The following is a 19,614-nucleotide window of genomic DNA, read 5'->3' on the forward strand; positions in this document are numbered from 1 at the left end:
TGGGAGGCTGAGGTGGCTGGATCACTTCAGGTCAGGAGTTCGAGACCAGCCTGACCAACATGGTGAATCCCCATCTCTACGAAAAAAATACAAAATCAGCCAGGTGTGTGCATACCTGTAATCCCAGCTACTTGGGAGGCTAGGGCAGGAGAATTGCTTGAACCCAGGAGGTGGAGGTTGCAGTGAGCCGTGATCACGCCATTGTACTCCAGCCTGGGCAACAAGAGAAATTCCGTCTTAAAAAAAAAAAAAAGAAATAACATATCTGAGATTTGCCTTAAAATAATCTGAAGGTGGAGTTAGTGGGTATGATAATTAATATTAGATATCAAATTGATTGGATTGACAGATGCCTAGATGCTGAATCATTGTTTCTAGGTGTGTCTGTGAGGGTGTTTCCAGAGGAGATTGACTTGTGAGTCAGTGGACTGAGAGGGAAAGACTCACCCTGAAGGTGGGCAGGCACCATCCAATCAGCTGGCCCAACTAGGACAAAGCGGGCAGAAGAAGGGGGATACTCAGCTCATACTGCTTTATTTCCCTTGCTCCCTTCTCTAGTGGGAGGCCATCTTTCTTCTGCCCTTGCACATCATACTCCAGGTTCTTTGGGTTTTGGACTCTGGAACTTGCACCAGCAGCCTCTCGGGGATTCTCAGGCCTTCAGCCACAGATTGGGGACTACACTTTTGTCTTTCCTAGTTCTAAGGCTTTTGGACTGGAATGAAGCCACCAGCTTTTCTGGTTGTCCAGTTTGTGGACACCCTGTTAGTGAGACTTCTTCACCTTTGTGATTGTGTAAGCCAATTCCCCCTAATAAAATCTATCTATCTATCTATCTATCTATCTGTCTATCTATCTATCTATCTATCTATCTATCTATCTATCTATCTATCTCCTATTGGTTCTGTCCCTCTGGAGTACCCTGACTAATGCTGTGTGTAAGTCATTTATGAAAAATGATTCATGGGTAGGGCAGCTCATTCCTGTAATCCCAGTGCTTTGGGAGGCTGAGGTGGGAGAACTGCTTGAAGCCAGGAGTTCAAGACCAGCCTGGGCAACATGGTGAGACCCATCTCTACAAAAAATTTTAAAAATTAGTTGGGCATGGTGGTACACTCATGTAGTCCTAGGCATTTGGGAGGCTGAGGTGGGAGGATTGCTTGAGCCCAAGAACTGCAGGCTGCACTGGAGCTATGATCAAACACTCTAGCCTAGACAACAGAATGAGACCTTGTCTCTAAAAATAAGTAAATAAAGGGCTAGGCATGGTGGCTCACGCCTGTAATCCTAGCACTTTGGGAGGCCAAGGCGGGCAGATCACTTGAGGTTAGGAGTTTGAGACCAGCCTGGCCAACAGGGTGAAACCTTGTCTCTGCTAAAAATACAAAAATTAGCTGGGCATGGTGGCACACGCCTGTAATCCCAGCTACTTGGGAGGCTAAGGCAGGAGAATTGCTTGAACCGGTGGGCAGAGGTTGCAGTGAGCTGAGATCGCACCATTGCACTCCAGCCTGGGCAACAAGAGTGAAACTCTGTCTCAAAAAAAAAAAAAAAAAAAAAAAAAAAGAAAAGAAAGATGGTGGCCATAAGTTGGTAATGGTTGAAGCTGGATATTAGGTACAAGGGTTCATCAAAATAGTCTCTATATTATTATATACTTTTAAATTACTTTTCCATGATAAAAAGTTTCAAACAATTATTATGTATCTTGGGATTAATTTACGTCCCACAATTCAGTCCTGAAAAATAAAGTAAGCACCAATTGTATTACTTTGTAATTAAAAAAATACTTTGCAGGAAAAAAATCCCCATACTTTATACAGGAATGCTTATAGCAGCTGTATTCATAATAGACAAATACAGGGAACAGCTTAGGTGCCCATCAATAGGTGAATATATAGGCAAACTATAATACATATCAATGTACTACTTCTTAACAATAAAGTAGAATGAACTGTTGATTTACACAACATGGATGAGTCTCAGACATTATATTAATTGAAAGACTTACATTAAAAGTACATACCATATGATTTCATATATATCAAGTTCTACATCATGCAAAATAACGTATGGTGGGGGAAAAAATCAGAACACTGGTTGCCTTTATATGGGAGGGGAAGGACTAACCAGAAAGGGGTAGGAGGGAACTTTCCATGTGAATAATAATTTTCTATATCCTTTTTTTTTTTGAGAAGGAGTTTCGCTCTTGTTGCCCGAGCTGGAGTGCAGTGGCGCAGTCTCGACTCACTGCAACCTCTGCCTCCCAGTTTCAAGCGATTCTCCCACCTCAGCCTCCCAAGTTGCTGGGATAACAGGCGCCCACCACCATGCCCGGTTAATTTTTGTATTTTTAGTAGAGACTGGGTTTCACCATGTTGGCCAGGCTGGTCTCAAACTCCTAGCCTCACGTGATCCACCAGCCTCGGCCTCTCAAAGTGCTGGGATTACAGGTGTGAGCCACTGCGCCCAGCCAGTTTTCTATATCTTGATGAGTTTTGGTTTAATAATACAGTTTGTCAAACTCAGGGGATGCTAATTTAAGATTTGAAAATTTCAGTGTATGTAAATTTTACTTCAGCAGAAAGGAAACTAAATAAATATTGAACACCAGTTAATGAAATACATGTGGAAGTATTTAGGGAGAGATGTACTTGTCCACTAAAAAACATTGTGGGCCCGGTGCGGTGCCTCACACTTCTAATCTCAGCAGTTTGGGAGGCTGAGGTGGGCGGATGGCTTGAGTCCAGGAGTTGGAGACCAGCCTGAGAAACATGATGAAACCTTATCTCTACAAAAAATACAAAAATTAGCCAGGTGTGGTGATGCATACCTATAGTCCCAGCTACTTGGGAGGCTGAGGTGGGAGGATGGCTTGAGCCCAGAAGAGGAGGTTGCAGTGAGTCAAGATTGCAAGATCGTGCCACTGCACTCTAGCCTGGGCGACAGAGCCAGACCCTGTGTCAAAAAAAAAAAAACAACCCATAACAGACTGATGGATCAATAGAGGGATACTAAAATTAGCTGAGTGTGGGCTGGGCGCGGTGGCTCATGCCTGTAATCCCAGCACTTTGGGAGGCCAAGGCAGGCAGATCACGAGGTCAGGAGATCAAGACCATCCTGGCTAACACGGTGAAACCCCCATCTCTACTAAAAATACAAAAAATTAGCCGGGCGTGGTGGTGTGTGCCTGTAGTCCCAACTACTCTGGAGGCTGAGGCAGGAGAATGGCGTGAACCCGGGAGGCCGAGCTTGCAGAGCTGAGATCGCGCCACTGCACTCCAGCCTGGGCAACAGAGCGAGACTCCGTCTCAAAAAAAAAAAAAAAAAAAAAAAAAAATTAGCTGGGTGTGATGATGTGCTCCCTGTAGTCCTAGCTACTTAGGAGCCTGATTTGGGAGGATCACTTGAGCCCAGGAGGCAGAAGTTGCAGTGAGCCTTAATCACGCCACAGCACTCCAGCCTAGGTGATAGAGCCAGACCCTGTCTCCCCGATTGCCCCCAAAAAATAGAATCAAAGTGTAGGTAAATGAATGTTCATTGCACAATTATTTGAATTTTTATGTACGTTTGAAATTTTTCCTATTATTTAGGGAAAATAAAGGGAGACATCTTCTGGAAGAAATTGGTATTACTGATTGGCTCAGAAAGGCAAGCGCAAGAAAACATTTTTTTTTTTTTTTGGTTTGTTTTTGTTGTTGTTTTGAGACAGCGTCTCCCTCTGTTGCCCGGGCTGGAGTGCAGTGGAGAGATCACAGGTCACTGCAGCCTCAAATTGTTGGGCTCAAGTGATCCTCCCACCTCAGCCTCTCAAGTAGCTGGGACTACAGGCATGTACCTGGCTAATTATTTTTATTTTTTGTAGAGGTGAGGGTTTAGCTTTGTTGCTCAGGCTGGTTTCGAACTCCTGGGTTCAAGCGATCCTCCCACCTCAGCCTCCCAGTGTTGGGATTACAGATGTGAGCCACTGTGCCTGGCCAAAATATGGTTTAAAAATATGATTTGGTATGGAATGATTGCTTATTTTTTACATACCCCATTGGTTCTTTCTCCCGTGCCCAAGCTGAAAGTCTTCCTTCTCTTCCACTGTCTAACTTCTTACTTAGATTTTACTTTCTGAAGAATAAGAATCAGAAAACTTTTTCTGTAAAGGGCCAGAGGGTAAATATTTTAGGCTCTATGGGCTAAGGGGCAAAATTGAAGATATTATGTAGATACTTGTAGAAAAACAGGGAAAACTAATTTCCACAACATTTTCACTGATGAAATTCAGAATATAATAATATTGAGTATAAGTTTTTGTAAATCAGGTATGCTGATTTACAAAGAAATTCTTTTTGTGGGGAGATGGAGAATAACATTTTTCTTAATTAGGTTTCAAAGTTCTTATTCCCTATCAAAATATATTGCAAATGTTCATCTGTCAATCATGATCTGTAATGAAATTTTACAGATTTTATCTTTGAAAAATATATTTTCATACATATAGGCACTGCCCAATATGATGTCAATCCAAGGGCATATGATTTAAATTAAGTATATTATGTTCTTGGAAAACAATTACAGAAACACATTATTCTCTTCATATCTGCCTTTTAGCATGTCAGATGAATCATTTCTAACTGATGGTTAGGTGGAAGCTCTTCAATTGCACGGTTAAATGGATTTTGAAATATGGAAATTTCCTTTGTATTTGCAGAGATCCGTAAAACACCACTAAAACTGTAGTTTGAGCTTGAAAAATATAACCACTGCAAACTTGTGTGAGGATAGAGAGCTTGCTTTTCGTTTTAACTTGTGACTCAAATAATGTTAGTTGTCAAAATGACTTCATCACAATAAGTTTTGCATGTCAGTACTGTTTTGCTTTGTAATTTATGTTGACTTTATTAGGATGCATCATCAAATGATCAAAATTAGCAAACTAGCAAAAATGAATTTCAAAGCCATTCAGTCAGTGGTGTAAAATAAATAAAATCCTGAGCCCTCTGCCAACTGCATGAATGTACCCTCATGGCCAAGGTGACCCCAGAAAAACCTTTAAAACAGAGTTCCTGATCATAACAGGACAGGAGGTCAGACATGCCTCATTAAACTCCCTCCCTTTTGAAGTTTAGACACAACAACTGGCCAGTATTGATGTTAAAGAAGAGACTGACAGAATGGACTTTTCGTGGCAAAAAGGTATCAAATGATAAGACCCAAGGCCATGCCAGGTAAGGGTTAAGTCATATACCCCTACACTTAAAGAATAAACTGTGTTCTAACTGCCCCAGGGTTTTTCTTTTTCTCTAACAGCTAAACCATCACTGGCCTAGAGCTAAGCAATATTAAAACAACTGTAGCTCACCATCAGACACTGAATAACTGATCCCCGTTCCACCAGCTTTGATTGGATAAGAGACTGATTTCAGTAACTTTCTCCTGATAAGAAGACCGCCAACCATGGACTGATTCTGGCAGGCTTGCAGTGGCTGCACACTTGCATGACTTCGTGTCTTGAAAAGAGCTTTTGACGTATAGGACCTAATTATAATACATTTAAGTATTAAATATCCACTCCAAAGTGAACATCGGTCATATGTTACATGCATGTTTGTTCAATACCTATGTGTCGGGATCACCTTTATGAATATTCAGTTTCTCCAGTAACCTGTTGAATGTGTATGTTTAACCAAACTGTTCAGCATAAAGCTCCTACCCCAACCACTCCTCCTTTGAAGTGCCCGTCTCTAGTCTCTCTGGAGGCTCTCCTTCTCAGCCTATGGGATGGACACCTTGCAGGCTGTAAACCTTTTTTTTTTTTTTTTTTTTTTTTTTGAGACGGAGTTTTGTTCTTGTCGCCCGGACTGCAGTGCAATGGCACAATCTCAGCTCACTGCAACCTCCTCTTCCCAGTTTCAAGCGATTCTCCTGCCTCAGCCTCCCAAGTAGCTGGGATTACAGGCGCCTGCCACCATGCTAGGCTAATTTTTTTTTTTTTTGTATTTTTAGTAGAGAAGGGATTTCATCATGTTGGCCAGGCTGGTCTCAAACTCCTGACCTCAGATGATCTGCCCGCTTTGGCCTCCCAAAGTGCTGGGATTACAGGAGTGAGCCATCACACCTGGCTGGCTGTAAGCCTTTATAAGACATAAAATCTTCTTTCTAAATTTATAGGTCTCATGATTTGTAAAGGTAACAGTGGTTAAGAGAAATTCTTCTCATTTAGAAAAATTTCAATCTTGGCTCTAAAAAAAATCACAATAAAATGTTATCACTGCTAAGTCATCAAATGCTATGTGGCAGGGCAAGGTAGGATATTCTGCTATTTTGACCAAAAATTCATGGACTAACAACAGTTAAGTCCATGAGGATGAATGAATTTTATCATTGATACTGCAGATTCAATAATACCTGTACATGGTAAGTTCAAATGTTTTCCACAAACTCTCTGTTTTTTAATAATCAAATGATGTCCTAACCATAGGATTTAAACACCTTATATTTCATAAGCATTGTAAATCTGTCAAACTAAGCCTTTCTCGTTTTATATCATCAGTTGCAATATAGCAAAGAGATTCTACTTCAGGTGTACTTAATTAGTGTTTTTTCACCTTCTTTAAAAATATTCTCACCTGTTTCATGCAGCTGTTTCTGGCGCTAATTCTTCAGTCCATTCAATCATTGACTCGTTGAATACATAGGAACAAATGAGCAACATCAATAACACCTGTCAATTCAGTACAAGCTAAGGAAAACCATTCAAAATCACTTGACTTGCTTTTTTTTTTTTTTTTTTTTTTTTAAGAGATGGGATCTCCTGTGTTGCCTAGGCTGGATTTGAACTCCTGGGCTGACTCAGTTCCCTGAGTAGCTAGGACTACAGGCATAGGCCACCTCATGTGGCTAACTTGCCTTGTTTTATTATCGATGTTGTTTCCTGTGTCCTTAACACTTTAAGCAGCTGTTCTCACCTAAAGGCTAATGGTTTTAAGTAAGTTTCTTTTTCTTTTTTTAATTTAAAAATTAAAAAAAATTTTAATTAACTTTTTTTAAATTTAAAAAAATTTATTCTTTTTAATAGACAGGGTCTTGCTATGCTGTCCAGGCTGGTCTTGAACTCCTGGTATCAAGTGATCCTCCTGCCTTGGCCTCCCAAAGTGCTGGGATTACAGGCGTGAGTCACTGCACCTAGCCAAGTTTATTTTTTCTGTATACATTTCTTCAGCCACTTCAATCAAACATTTAATTAACATGCTGTAATGAATGACTTTTCTTACTAGGCTAACAAATGAGGCACTTGGAAACTTACTTTAGTTGCAGCCTCACTTTCATTTTTTTGTGAGGAAATTCTGTGTTGACATACTCTTTAATTTCTTTTTACCTTTTCTGACTGATTTTCTGTAATTTGGGAATATTATGATGACTGCTTATTCTAATAATATTAACATATAGCATTCTTTTAGCACATAAATAGTTTCATTTGCATAGTAAGCACTAGGCTTTGCCATCGAATTTGATAAAATAATCCATGCTTCATGGTACCTTAGAGATGGGATATTTTAAGTCCAATTCTCTCTCTCTCTCTCTCATTTTTTTCTTTTTAGAGACAAGGCCTGGAGTTACCCATGCTGGAGTGCAGTGGTGTGACTGTAGCTCCCTGCAGCCTCGAACTCCTGGCCTCAATTGAGCCTGCCACCTTACCTTCTGAGTAACTGGGACTACAGTGTGTGTCACCACACCTATCTTTTTTTTTTTTTTTTTGACATGAGGGGTATATGCTGGTAATAAAAATAAAATTTTGGGATATGGCAATATGCATGCTACTCAAAATGCTGCTAAGTTACAAAGTGTAACTATGATTTGTAATGGATAGCAGCAGTGACAAGTGATGAGAATGGTCTCTTGTCATGACTACTCTGTTATAGTGTAAAAGCAGCCATAGACAGTAGATAAATGAATAAGTATGGCTGTATTCCAATAAAGTTTTACTCATGGACACTGAAATATGAATTTCATATAATTTTGTGTGTCACAAAATATTAAATTTTTTTTCTAGCCATTAAAAATGTACAAAGCATAATTAGCTGTGGACTGTACAAAAGCAGGAAGCAGGCTGGACATGGCTTTTGGACCATAGTTGGCTAACCCCTGCTAGAGAACGTCTATACATAGCAGCCTTTTGAGTAGTTTTGTTCATTTGAGGTCATGAAAAGGAATTAGTATTGGCAGGGTGCGGTGGCTCACACCTGTAATCCCAGCACTTTGGGAGGCAAAGGCGGGCAGATCACCTGAGGTCAGGAGGTTGAGACCAGCCTGACCAACATGGTGAAACCCCGTCTCTACAAAAAATTAGCCGGGTATGGTGGCGCATGTCTGTAATCCCAGCTACTGGGGAGGCTGAGGCAGGAGAATAGCTTGAACCCAGGAGGCGGAGGTTGCAGTGAGCCAAGATTGTGCATTGCACTCCAGCCTGAGCAACAGGAGCGAAACTCTGTCTCAAAAAAAAAAAAAAAAAAAAGGCAGCACAGCTGGCTTGAGCAACTGAACTGGAAACAAGATGCAGGACCTCAACGCAGACACTGAGTGGAATGACATCTTACGCAAAAAGGGTATCTTACCCCCCAAGGAAAGTCTGAAAGAATTGGAAGAGGAGACAGAAGAGGAGCAGCGCCTCCTCCAGCAGTCAGTGGTGAAAACATGTGAAGATATGACTTTGGAAGAGCTGGAGGATCATGAAGACAAATTTAATGAGGAGGATGAATGTGCTATTGAAATGTACAAACGGCAGAGACTGGCTGAGTGGAAAGCAACTAAACTGAAGAATAAATTTTGAGAAGTTTTGGAGATCTCAGGGAAGGATTATGTTCAAGAAGTTACCAAAGTTGGTGAGGGCTTGTGGGTCATCTTGCACCTTTACAAACAAGGAATTCCCCTCTGTGCCCTGATAAATCAGCACCTCAGGGGACTTGCCAAGAAGTTTCCTGATGTCAAATTTATCAAAGCCATTTCAACAACCTGCATACCCAATTATCCTGATAGGAATCTGCCCACGATATTTGTTTACCTGGAAGGAGATATCAAGGCTCAGTTTATTGGTCCTCTGGTGTTTGGTGGCATGAACCTGACAAGAGATGAGTTGGAATGGAAACTGTCTGAATCAGGAACAATTATTATGGACCTGGAGGAAAACCCTAAGAAGCCGATTGAAGATGTGTTGCTGTCCTCAGTGCGGCGCTCTGTCCTCATGAGGAGGGACAGTGATTCCGAGGGTGACTGAGGCTACAGCTGCTATCACATGCTGAACTTTCTTGTGACAAATTGTCTGGATTTTTTAAAAAAGGAAAAAGCAAGAATGAATCCTTCTGGTTTTTAGTTTTGTATAAATTATGTTTCAAATCTTTACATTTTGGAAATAATCATTGCTGGAAATTCTGTTAAATATTTTGGAACTCTTTTTTTTAAATTATAGTATTTCCTCTAAAAAAATTTAAAGAAAAAAGAAAAGGAATTAGTATTTTAAAAGAGATTATTCATATTCCTTCTGTGCTGTAGGTTTTGTATTGTAGTTAAATACAAAACTCAGTGATTTCAAAGTTTTAAAAGTCCAATTTCTAAAGATAAAAACACATTTGCATTTCTCAGCATACTCAGCATATCAATATACATTACATGTTTCTGTGTTTGATATTATCTTCTCTTCACTGGAAAGGTAAAAATTTTTTCGTTTTGTTTTAAGACGGAGTCTCGCTCTGTTGCCTAGGCTGGAGTGCAGTTGCACGATCTCGACTCACTGCAACCTTCGCCTCCCGGGTTCAAGTGATTCTCCTGCCTCAGCCTCCCGAGTAGCTGGGATTACAGGCGTGTGCCACCACACCCGGCTGATTTTTGTATTTTTTAGTAGAGACAGGGTTTCATCACGTTGGCCAGGCTGGTCTCGAACTCCTGACCTCAGGTGATCCACCCACCTCGGCCTCCCAAAGTGCTGGGATTACAGGCATGAGCCACTGCGCCCAGCCAGAATTGGCTAACATTATTATGGAGGTTGGCAAATTCAAAAACTTCAGGGTGGACCAGCAGGCTAGAGACCCAGACAAGAGCCAATGCTGTGATTCAAATCTGAAAGGCTGTCTGTTGCAGAATTCCTTTTGGCTCAGGAGAAGTCAGTCTTCTACTCAGTTCAACTGATTGGTTGAGGCACACTCACATTATTGCAAGACCACCTTCACAGAGACATTCAGAATAACGTTTGACCTCATATATGGGCACTGTGGCCCCGCCAAGTTCACCCATAAATTTACCTCCTCATTAAAAAAAAAAAAAGGTCCGGGCTAGCGGTGGCTCATGCCTGTAATCCCAGTACTTTGGGAGGCCAAGGTGGGTGGATCACCTAAGATTGGGAGTTCGAAACCAGCCTGACCAACATGGAGAAACCACATCTCTACTAAAAGTAGAAAATTAGCCGGGCGTGGTGGTGCATGCCTGTAATCCCAGCTACTTGGGAAGCTGGGGCAGGATAATCGCTTGAACCCGGGAGGCAGAGGTTGCAGTGAGCGAGATCACACCGTTACACACCAGCCTGGCAACAGGGCAACAAGAGCGAAACTCCGTCTCAAAAAAAAAAAAAGAAAAAAAGAAAAAAAAATCGCCCAAGCGTGATAGCTCACACTTCTAATCCCAGCACTTTTGGAGACTGAGGCAGGAGGATTGCTTGAGGCCAGGAGTTCAAGACCAGCCTGGGCAACATAGTGAGACCGTGTTTCCATAAAAATAATAAAAAATGAAAACAATCTTAATTAAAAAAAGGAGTCAAGTCAAAGGTGGGAGGAAAGAGCAAAACTACCACTCTTAAAATGTTCTGAAGCTTCTAAGCACTAGAAATCTTCCAGGTAGAAATTAAAGTTAGAATTTAAAAAATATATTGTTCTGTAAAAAATAAAGAACTTATTCACTTAATTTTCTTTTTTGCTTTTCTTTTCTGTTTTTTTGAGACGGAGTTTCGTTCTGTTGCCCAGGCTGGAGTGCAATGGCGAAATCTTGGCTCACTCCCCTCCCACACCCCGCGCCGGGTTCAAGCGATTCTCCTATCTCAGCCTCCCAAATAGCTGTGATTTTATTTTATTGAGGGAGGGTCTTGCTCTGTTGCCCAGGCTGGAGTGCAGTGGCCTGATTTCGGCTCACTGCAGCCTCAACGTCCTGGGCTCAAGCAATCCTCCCACCTGCCTCCTGAGCGGCTGGGGCTACAGGCACACACCACCATGCCCAGCTAGTTTTTGTATTTTTACTAGAGACGGAGTTTTGCCATGTTGCCCAGGCTTGCATTCTTATTTTTAGGTAAGTCTTTGAAATCCAGTGTGTATTTTACACTTATAGCACATCTCATTTAGGACTAGCCGCATTTCCAATGCTCAGTAGCCAAATGTGGATATTAGCTACCATATTAGACAATGCATCTCTAAGGGATGAGATTATCAAAACTTTCACTTTGTATTTTACATATTATTTTGTTTTCCTGAATGTTAAAAAAACATATATTGCTCATACAATCAGAAACCATAATAAAATAAACAGTAAATTGCTCTGAAGTCAGAAAGAATTATGCTTTTGAGTAGGTGTTATACAATAGTAAAAACCAAACAGTAGAAAAGGTTATATACTGACAGTTTTATGTGTGTTCTCTGTGCACTTGTCTAGAAGATGGGCCACAATTTTTGTAGATTATGGTCTTTCAGAAGTGGTCAGTAAACCAAAAAGAAATTTAAAACCAAAGTCAAAGAATTTCAACAACAAAATTCCACAGTATTTAGACAGAGAGTTAATTACTTTGCCATGTTATAATGAGGTTCTATCCAGGCTTCTTGCCAGGAATTAGTGCTAGACAAATAGGAAGCTCTTTGAGGGAGAGAAAAACAACACAGGTTGGGGGACCAGTGAATAAATGCTTCCATTACCCCTCTAGAGGTAAACTATCAACCTATCATCGCTGAAACCAATGAGATTTCAGGAGGATGGATAGAACATTTTTTAAATTTTGAGACAGGATCTCCGTCACCAAGGCTGAACTGCAATGGCATGATCACAGCTCATTGCAGCCTCAAACTCTGGCCTGAGCAATCCTCCCACCACAGCCTCCCCAGTAGCTGGGCCCACAGGCTCATGCCACCATACTCGGCTAATTCATTTTAATATTTGCAGAGACAGGATCTCTCTATATTGCCCAGGCTGGTCTTGAATTCCTGGGCTTAAGCGATCCCCTGCCTTGGCCTCCCAAACTGCTGGAATTATAGGCATGGGCGACTGCATCCCGCCTAGTCAGAACATGCTTAAAGCAGGAGTCTTAAATAGAATGTAATGTCAGCTGGGCACGGTGGCTCACGCCTGTAATGCTAGCACCTTGAGAAGCCAAGGCGGGCAGATCACTTGAGGCTAGGAATTGGAGACCAGCCTGGCCAACATGGTGAAGCCCCATTTCTACTGAAAATACAAAAAAATAGCTGGGAGTGGTGGCTCGCACCTGTAGTCCCAGCTACTTTGGAGGCTGAAAGGAGGATCGCTTGAGCCTGGGAAGCGGAGGTTGCAGTGAGCCGAGATTGCACCACTGCACTCCAGCCTGGGCGACAGAGGGAGACTGTCTCAAAAAAAAAAAAAAAAAAAAAAAAAGCAATGTCAGGGCCAGAAAAATGAAGAATTAACCAACTCAAGATGAGATTCTAAAATATTCATTTTATTTTCCCCCCTGTATATCAGCTAAATATGAGGAAAAAAAGAGGTGGAAGTATAAATTAATTTCAAGAATATTTTTCAGGTTATTTAGGTAAACTAAATAAATAACAAAGTAAATAAACCAGAAGAAGTTGTGTTTTGTTTAAAAGAGTGGTAAAGAAATCCTTGACGTTTCTATTTCATCTCTTTTGAAGTTTTTCTGAAAGGCAGTAGAACTTTTATAAAAATGATTCATTATATTCTCAATTGAAAATTTAGGGGCTGGGCGCAGTGGCTCATGCCTGTAATCCCAGCACTTTGGGAGGCTGAGGCGGGCGGATAACTTGAGGTCAGGAGTTAGAGACCAGCCTGGCCAACATGGTGAAACCCCATCTCTACTAAAAATACAAAAATTAGCTGGGTGTGGTGGCGCACAGCCTGTAATCCCAGCTACTCAGGAGGCTGAGGCAAGAGAATGGCTTGAACCTGGGGGGTGGGGACAGAGGTTGCAGTGAGCCGAGATTGCGCCATTGTACTCTAGCCTGGGCAACAAGAGTAAAACTGCATCACAAAAAAAAAAAAAGAAAAAAATTAAAAGAATGCAAAATATCTCATTATTTTTTATATTGTTTATATGTTGAAATGCTAATATGAATAAATAAAATATATTTTGTCTTTTTAAAATATGGCTATTAGCTAACTTAAAATTTCCTATGAGGTACACCTATTTCTATTGAACAGTGCCACCTTAGCAACAATTTAAAAATCAGTACCTTTTGCCGGGCACAGTGGCTCACGCCTGTAATCCCAGCACTTTGGGAGGCTGAGGCGGGAGGATCACCTGAGGTTGGGAGTTCAAGACCAGCCTGACCAACGTGGTGAAACCCCATCTCTACTGAAAATACAAAATTAGTCGGGCGTATTGTCATATGCCTGTAATCCCAGCTACTCGCGAGGTGGAGGCAGGAGAATCATTTGAACCTGGGAGGCAGAGGTTGTGGTGAGCCGAGATCACGCCATTGCACTCCAGCCTGGGCAACAAGACCAAAACTCTGTCTCAACAATGACAACAGCAACAAAAAATCAGTACCTTTTATTGAGTATTTACCACATGTTAGGCACTACTTGGATTTCTAACATGATTTAATTGATTAGATTATCACAATAGTGATATGGATTGGGAATTATTAATATTACCATTTTTCACAGGGCAGACCACAGAGTTTAAGTTACAAGTCAAGATTATGCTGCTGGCAAATAACAATAATGGGATTCTTCCATGGTCTAGCTTTGGAGCCTGGTGCTCCCTTCAGCATGCTAAACAGGCTCTGTGTCTGGGGTCTCCATGGTTCAGACTTTGTTAAATTTTTTCACACTTTACTGACATATAATTTTTTTAAAAAACTAGAATCATAGTATACTTTTGTATTGCAATTTGCTGGAAAATTAAAAAAGACAAAAAACCTAACACCTTGGTTATCTTCCCATTAACCAGGTGTGCTAGTTGGTACCCAGCAAAACAACACCACCATTCCCATTCTGACTCAATAAACATAACTGTTCACAAGCATTTCTTATATTGTGGTTTCTTTCCATTGTCATGGATTTTGGGCTCTAGTTTCTCTGGGGCCTTTTGTTAGCCATAGACACTGCAGTGATAATTTTTTGTCTGCTGCCATTATGAAAAACTGATTTTAAAAAATTATTATTATTTTTAGAGATAAGGTCTTGCTACTTCTAGTACCATCCAGTTTTTCCTAATCATTTGCAGGACAAGAATGAAGATGAGATTTAATCTATAATCGGAGAAGCAGAAGTTGTAGCTTCATGCTATGTGATTCAGGCCACATAGCCATATTCCTCTCAAGGCTGAAAATATTTTAAATTTCCAACGGCTTTAAGTTTAAATTATTTAATTTCACACTATGTTGTGCAGGTCATAGTGCAAGGGCTATTCACAGGCATGATCATAGGGCTCTACAGCCTCAAACTCCTGGGCTCAGGTGTTCTTCTTGATTCAGCCTCCACAGGAGCTGGGACTATGGTTGCATGCCACTGCACCTGGCTTGCAAAACTGATTTTTATTTTATTTTCTTTTAAACTGTAGTATTTTGAATAGGCAAAACATTCATATGATTTAAAAATATGTAAATATATTCAGTGAAAAATTTCTCCCCAGCTCTGTTCCTCATCAGTCCCTCTGTCCTGTTTCCATTTCACCCTTCCCTTAGGCAACTACAGTTAATAGTTTCTTGTGGCTCCTTCCAGAATTCTTTCTAAACACAAATATGAATATATACATGTCTATGAACATATTCATTAAGGCTGTAATTACGAAAATACAATGTGCATTTGGCCAGGTGTGGTGGCTCACACCTGTAATCCTAGCACTTTGAGAGGCTGAGGCAGGAGGATTGCTTGAGCCCAGGAGTTTGAGAATGGCCTGGGCAACATAGTGAGACCCCATGTCTATTAAAAAGTTAAGAAATTTAAAAAAATGCAGCTAATAATATTTTTAAATCAGTCACTTGGAAAGTTTATTTCTTTTGTTTTTTGTTTGTTTTTGAGACGGAGTCTCGCTCTGTTACCCGGGCTGGAGTGCAGTGGCAGGATCTCAGCTCACTGCAACCTGCCTCTCGGGGTCAAGCGATTCTCCTGCTTCAGCCTCCTGAGTAGCTGGGATTACAGGCGCCTACCACCATGCCCGGCTGATTTTTGTATTTTTCGTAGAGACAGCATTTCACCATGTTGGCCAGGCTAGTCTCAAACTTCTGAACTCAGGTGATCCATCCACCTCGGTCTTCCGAAGTGTTGGGATTACAGGCATGAGCCACTGTGCCTCACCGAAAAGTTTAATATGTAGTTGAACATAGATTCAAAATTATGGCTGGGCATGGGGTGGCTCATGCCTGTAATCCCAGCTAATCAAGAGGCTGAGGCTGGAGAATTGCTTGAACCCAGGAGCCGGAGGTTGCGGTAAGCTGAGATCACGCCACTGCACTCCAGTCTGGGTGACAGTGAGACCCTGTCTCAATAAAACAAAACAAAACAAAAACAAACGTTACCCGGGCATGGTGGTGGGCATCTGTAGGCAGAGCTTGCAGTGAGCTGAGATTGCGCCACTGCACTCCAGCCTGGGCTATGGAGCAAGACTCCATCTCAAAAAACAAACAAACAAAACCAAAATTCTGTCTGTCCTTCTTTTTAGGTTGCTGGAAATTAACAAGATAAATATAAATGCAAATAAAAATATAAGACACCAGTTGAATTTGAATTTTGGATAAACAACACTTTTTTATGTATAGCTATGTCCTAAATATTGTATGTAAGTATTGCATAAGTTGTATATTGCAACATGAATACTTGGGACATACTTATACTAAAACATTATTCATTGTTATCTGAAATTCAAGTTTAACTGGGTGTCCTATATTGTTTCCAACAACTGTAACATAACCTCTTGGCATCTACTTGTAGGGATTTTGTGAAATTTAGAGCCAATATATGTAAACTAGTTATCACAAAGCCTACCACATAGCAGGAGATAAATAATAATAATAATAATAATAATAACTGAGGAAAGTTAATCTCATTTGAGGCATCTGGATAACCTGTGAATATTGTCAGTCTCTCTTTCCATGCCATAGGTCATAGATAAGGAAGCAGGACCGGAAGAGTCTACACATGAATATTAATCAAGGAAGGAGATATTTATAATTTTATGCACCTAAACTTGTGCATGAAGATTTTTTATTGTTAAACCAGGCATGGTGGCCGCCTATAATCCCAGCACTTTGGGAGGCCAAGGCAGGAGGATTGCGACATGGTGAGATCTCTGTCTACAAAAAAAAAACAAAATTAGCCAGGTATGGTGGTGTGCACCTGTAGTCTCAGCTGCTCAGAAGGCTGAAGTGGGAGGATTGTTTAAGCCCAGGAGGTCGAGGCTGCAGTGAGCCAGGACTGCACCACTGCACTCGAGTCTGGGCAACAAAGCAAGACCCTGTGTCAAAAAAAAAAAAAAGATGTTTTTATTGTTAAAATATTCGCATATTTTCCAAATCTTTACAGTGTCAAAATTCTTTACATTAGTAACTTCTTCATTTTAAAACTTGAATGAAAACTTCAAAGTTATATTTACTTCTTTCAAATATGATTTCAATCCTAGTTAGAAAACCACCTTCATTTTCTCAAGGTAAATTGCTAGAACATCCACAAATGTTCTAGTTTCTTGTCTACCTACTCTCTTAACTTCGTGTTATCTAAACTTGTTTATAATACTCTCCTGAAACCACTGTTGAAGGTTACCAGGCTCTATTACGACAATCTCCTTCCTGCCTTCTTCCTTTCAATTCATCCTTGGTATGAGTTTAACCTTTCTACAACACAAGTATCATTATATCAATCCCTCACTCAAAAACACCAAATGAAAACGAGTAGGATGAATGGTGGGAGGTAGGGTGAAGCCAGATTATGTTGGCCCTTGCAAGTTGAACTTCAAGTGAGAAGTTTTTGAGAGGGGAATAACATGCTAAAAGGCACTGTTTTACTTAGATCATGCTAGTAACTGTGGGCAGATGAATTAGAGATGGCAAAGATCGGGGTAATCAGCTGTCGTAGGGATTAAGTATACTGTGCTGATAGGAAAGTCTTTCTCATAGGGCCTGGGCCTGCTAGAGAAACATTACCTTACTGAGAGGTTCATAGTTTTAATTAGTAGAATCCTAATTTGGTTTGAGTTTATAGGGTTTAACATATATACAAAATGAGGCAGTTTAAAGTGTAGCAATTTGATTTTAGGCGTAAAAGCTATTATTTGAGGCACAAAAGAGTTTCTGTGCAGTAATTTCAAAAGGTTGCTGAGTCACTTGGGCATGTGAGACCTTGCCCAGGAACATCTGGCTACTTACTTTAAAAGCCGTGACTATACTTAGCTGCATAAAAAAAGTCCTTTGGTCCTTTCCTCTGGATTCCAGGGCAGATGAACCAGGCAAACAATGTTTCAGCTATTGCTGTAAACTTGCAGGAACCTCTGCTTCTTAAGTACCTTTTAAGCTTCCAGGACCTCCCTACCAAGTAATTACCATGCTAAATTGTAAAGAACTGGAAACCCTTTCTCCCAGATCCCTATGGCCTATTCCAGGGAATAAGGGTTAGCAGAGGCAGTATTCAGGCTTGCTTTGTTCTTTTTCTTTTCTTTTCTTTCCTTTTCTCTTTCTTTCTTTTCTTTCTTTCCTTCCTTTTTTTTGACAGAGTTTTGCTCATGTTGCCTAGGCTGGAGTGCAGTGGCACGATCTTGGCTCACTGCAACCTCCGCCTCCTAGATTCAAGCGATTCTCCTGCCTCAGCCTCCCAAGTAGCTGGGATTACAGGCATGTGCAACTATGCCCGGCTAATTTTGTATTTTTAGTAGAGATGAGGGTTTCGCCATGTTGGCCAGGCTGGTTTCGAACCCCTGACCTCAGGTGATCCTCCTGCCTCAGCTTCCCAAAGTGCTGGGATTACAGGCGTGAGCCACCGTGCCTGGCCTTGCTTTGTTCTTACACATATAGTGAGATTGTGTTCTCTAGGTAAGGAGTTTCTTGGTTAAAAGGAAAAAAATCCTAGTCTTAATTGCCCCTTCAGAACTAGGAAATTTGTCTTTAGACCAAAACAGCAGGAAACAAGAATCGAAAGGAGTTAAAACAAGTGTAGAGAGATAGGAGAGCCCAGGAAAGAGGGAATGCTCAGAGAATCCAGTGCCTGGAAAACTAGAAGCATGAATTACTAGATTTTCCCAAGCAAAAATGATCAGACTTTGCAGATTGCTGTTTCAGAAAGAGGGGAGTTCAGAATAAAGGTTGCAAGAGGAAATAGGAGAGCTGGTAGTAGAAAGCAGAAGTTTTTTGTATACTCTGTTTAGTTTCTCACTTCCTGTGAGCACAACTTCGTTACCACCTGCAGCCTGTGCTGTCTTTTCACCTTTTACTTTTGAACTGTTCAGTCTACCCATCAAAAGATGGGTACATTACTTCCTCCATCAAGTCTTCACTGAAGATTTCACATTCTATTTCTTTCTCAATTCCCTGAAATATTAGTGAGTTCAGTCACTGTCACACCATTTAGCATATAATAGTTGTATCAAAAGAAGGCTCGGCACCGTCGCTCACACCTGTAATCCCAGCACTTTGCAGGGCTGAGGCAGAAGGATCACTTGAGCTCAGGAGTTCAAGGCCAGCCTGGGCAAAAAAAATTGTCTCTAAAAAAAAAAAAGAAAAAAGTGTGAGCCTGCTTCCTTTCAACTAGGCAATGTAATTCTTGAATTTGGAGACTATATAAAAATATATACATAATCTATATTTATATATAAATATATATGTTATATATAAAATACATAGCATATTATATATATAATATATAATTTATAGATAATTATATATAATATCTATATAAAATATATATTTTTTGAGACATAGTTTCGCTCTTGTTGCCCAGGCTGGAGTGCAATGGCATGATATCGGCTCATTGCAACCTCTGCCTCCCGGGTTCAAGCGATTCTCCTGCATCAGCCTCCCGGGTACCTGGGATTACAGGCATGCGCGCCACGCCAGGCTAATTTTTTTGTATTTTTACTACAGACGGGGTTTCTCCATGTTGGCCAGGCGGGTCTCGAATTCCCGACCTCAGGTGATCAGCTTGCCTTGACCTCCCAAAGTGCTGGGATTACAGGCGTGAGCCACTGCGCCCGGCCTGGAGATTATATTTTAAAGTTATTTTGAATACTCCCTGGAAAAGTTCTTGGTTCATACTTATACCCCTAAGTCAAAAGATTTGTCAAATATTCAAGAACAATCAAACAATCACTTAAAAATACTGTACAAAAGTTTCTATTTCGGCATACTTTACTTTTACTTAACTAAATTTTCAAATAAAATGTATCCACTTTTATGATCT

The 19,614-nt window shown here is 40.8% G+C and overlaps 2 protein-coding genes across 3 annotated transcripts in view; both read left to right on the top strand.

Moving 5' to 3' along the window:
* The window catches only part of CEP97 (centrosomal protein 97), a 67,696-nt gene that overhangs the window by 8,015 nt on the left and 40,067 nt on the right, over positions 1-19,614 (top strand). Inside the window, exon 2 of one of the 2 annotated variants that reach the window (XM_063661555.1) lies at positions 5,118-5,216. The exons of the other annotated variant lie outside the window; for it this stretch is intronic. The gene's annotated coding sequence lies outside the window, so the exon portion shown is untranslated. The remainder of the gene's footprint in view (positions 1-5,117; positions 5,217-19,614) is intronic. 2 annotated transcript variants of the gene reach the window in all.
* On the top strand, positions 5,114-12,670 carry LOC129032519 (phosducin-like protein 3). Its single transcript, XM_054479827.2, is given in 2 exon segments — positions 5,114-5,216; positions 7,590-12,670. A coding segment is annotated over 1 exon segment (720 nt). The 5' UTR covers positions 5,114-5,216; positions 7,590-8,542; the 3' UTR covers positions 9,263-12,670.

Source organism: Pongo pygmaeus, chromosome 2, assembly GCF_028885625.2.
Source record: "Pongo pygmaeus isolate AG05252 chromosome 2, NHGRI_mPonPyg2-v2.0_pri, whole genome shotgun sequence".
NCBI lineage: Eukaryota > Metazoa > Chordata > Mammalia > Primates > Hominidae > Pongo > Pongo pygmaeus.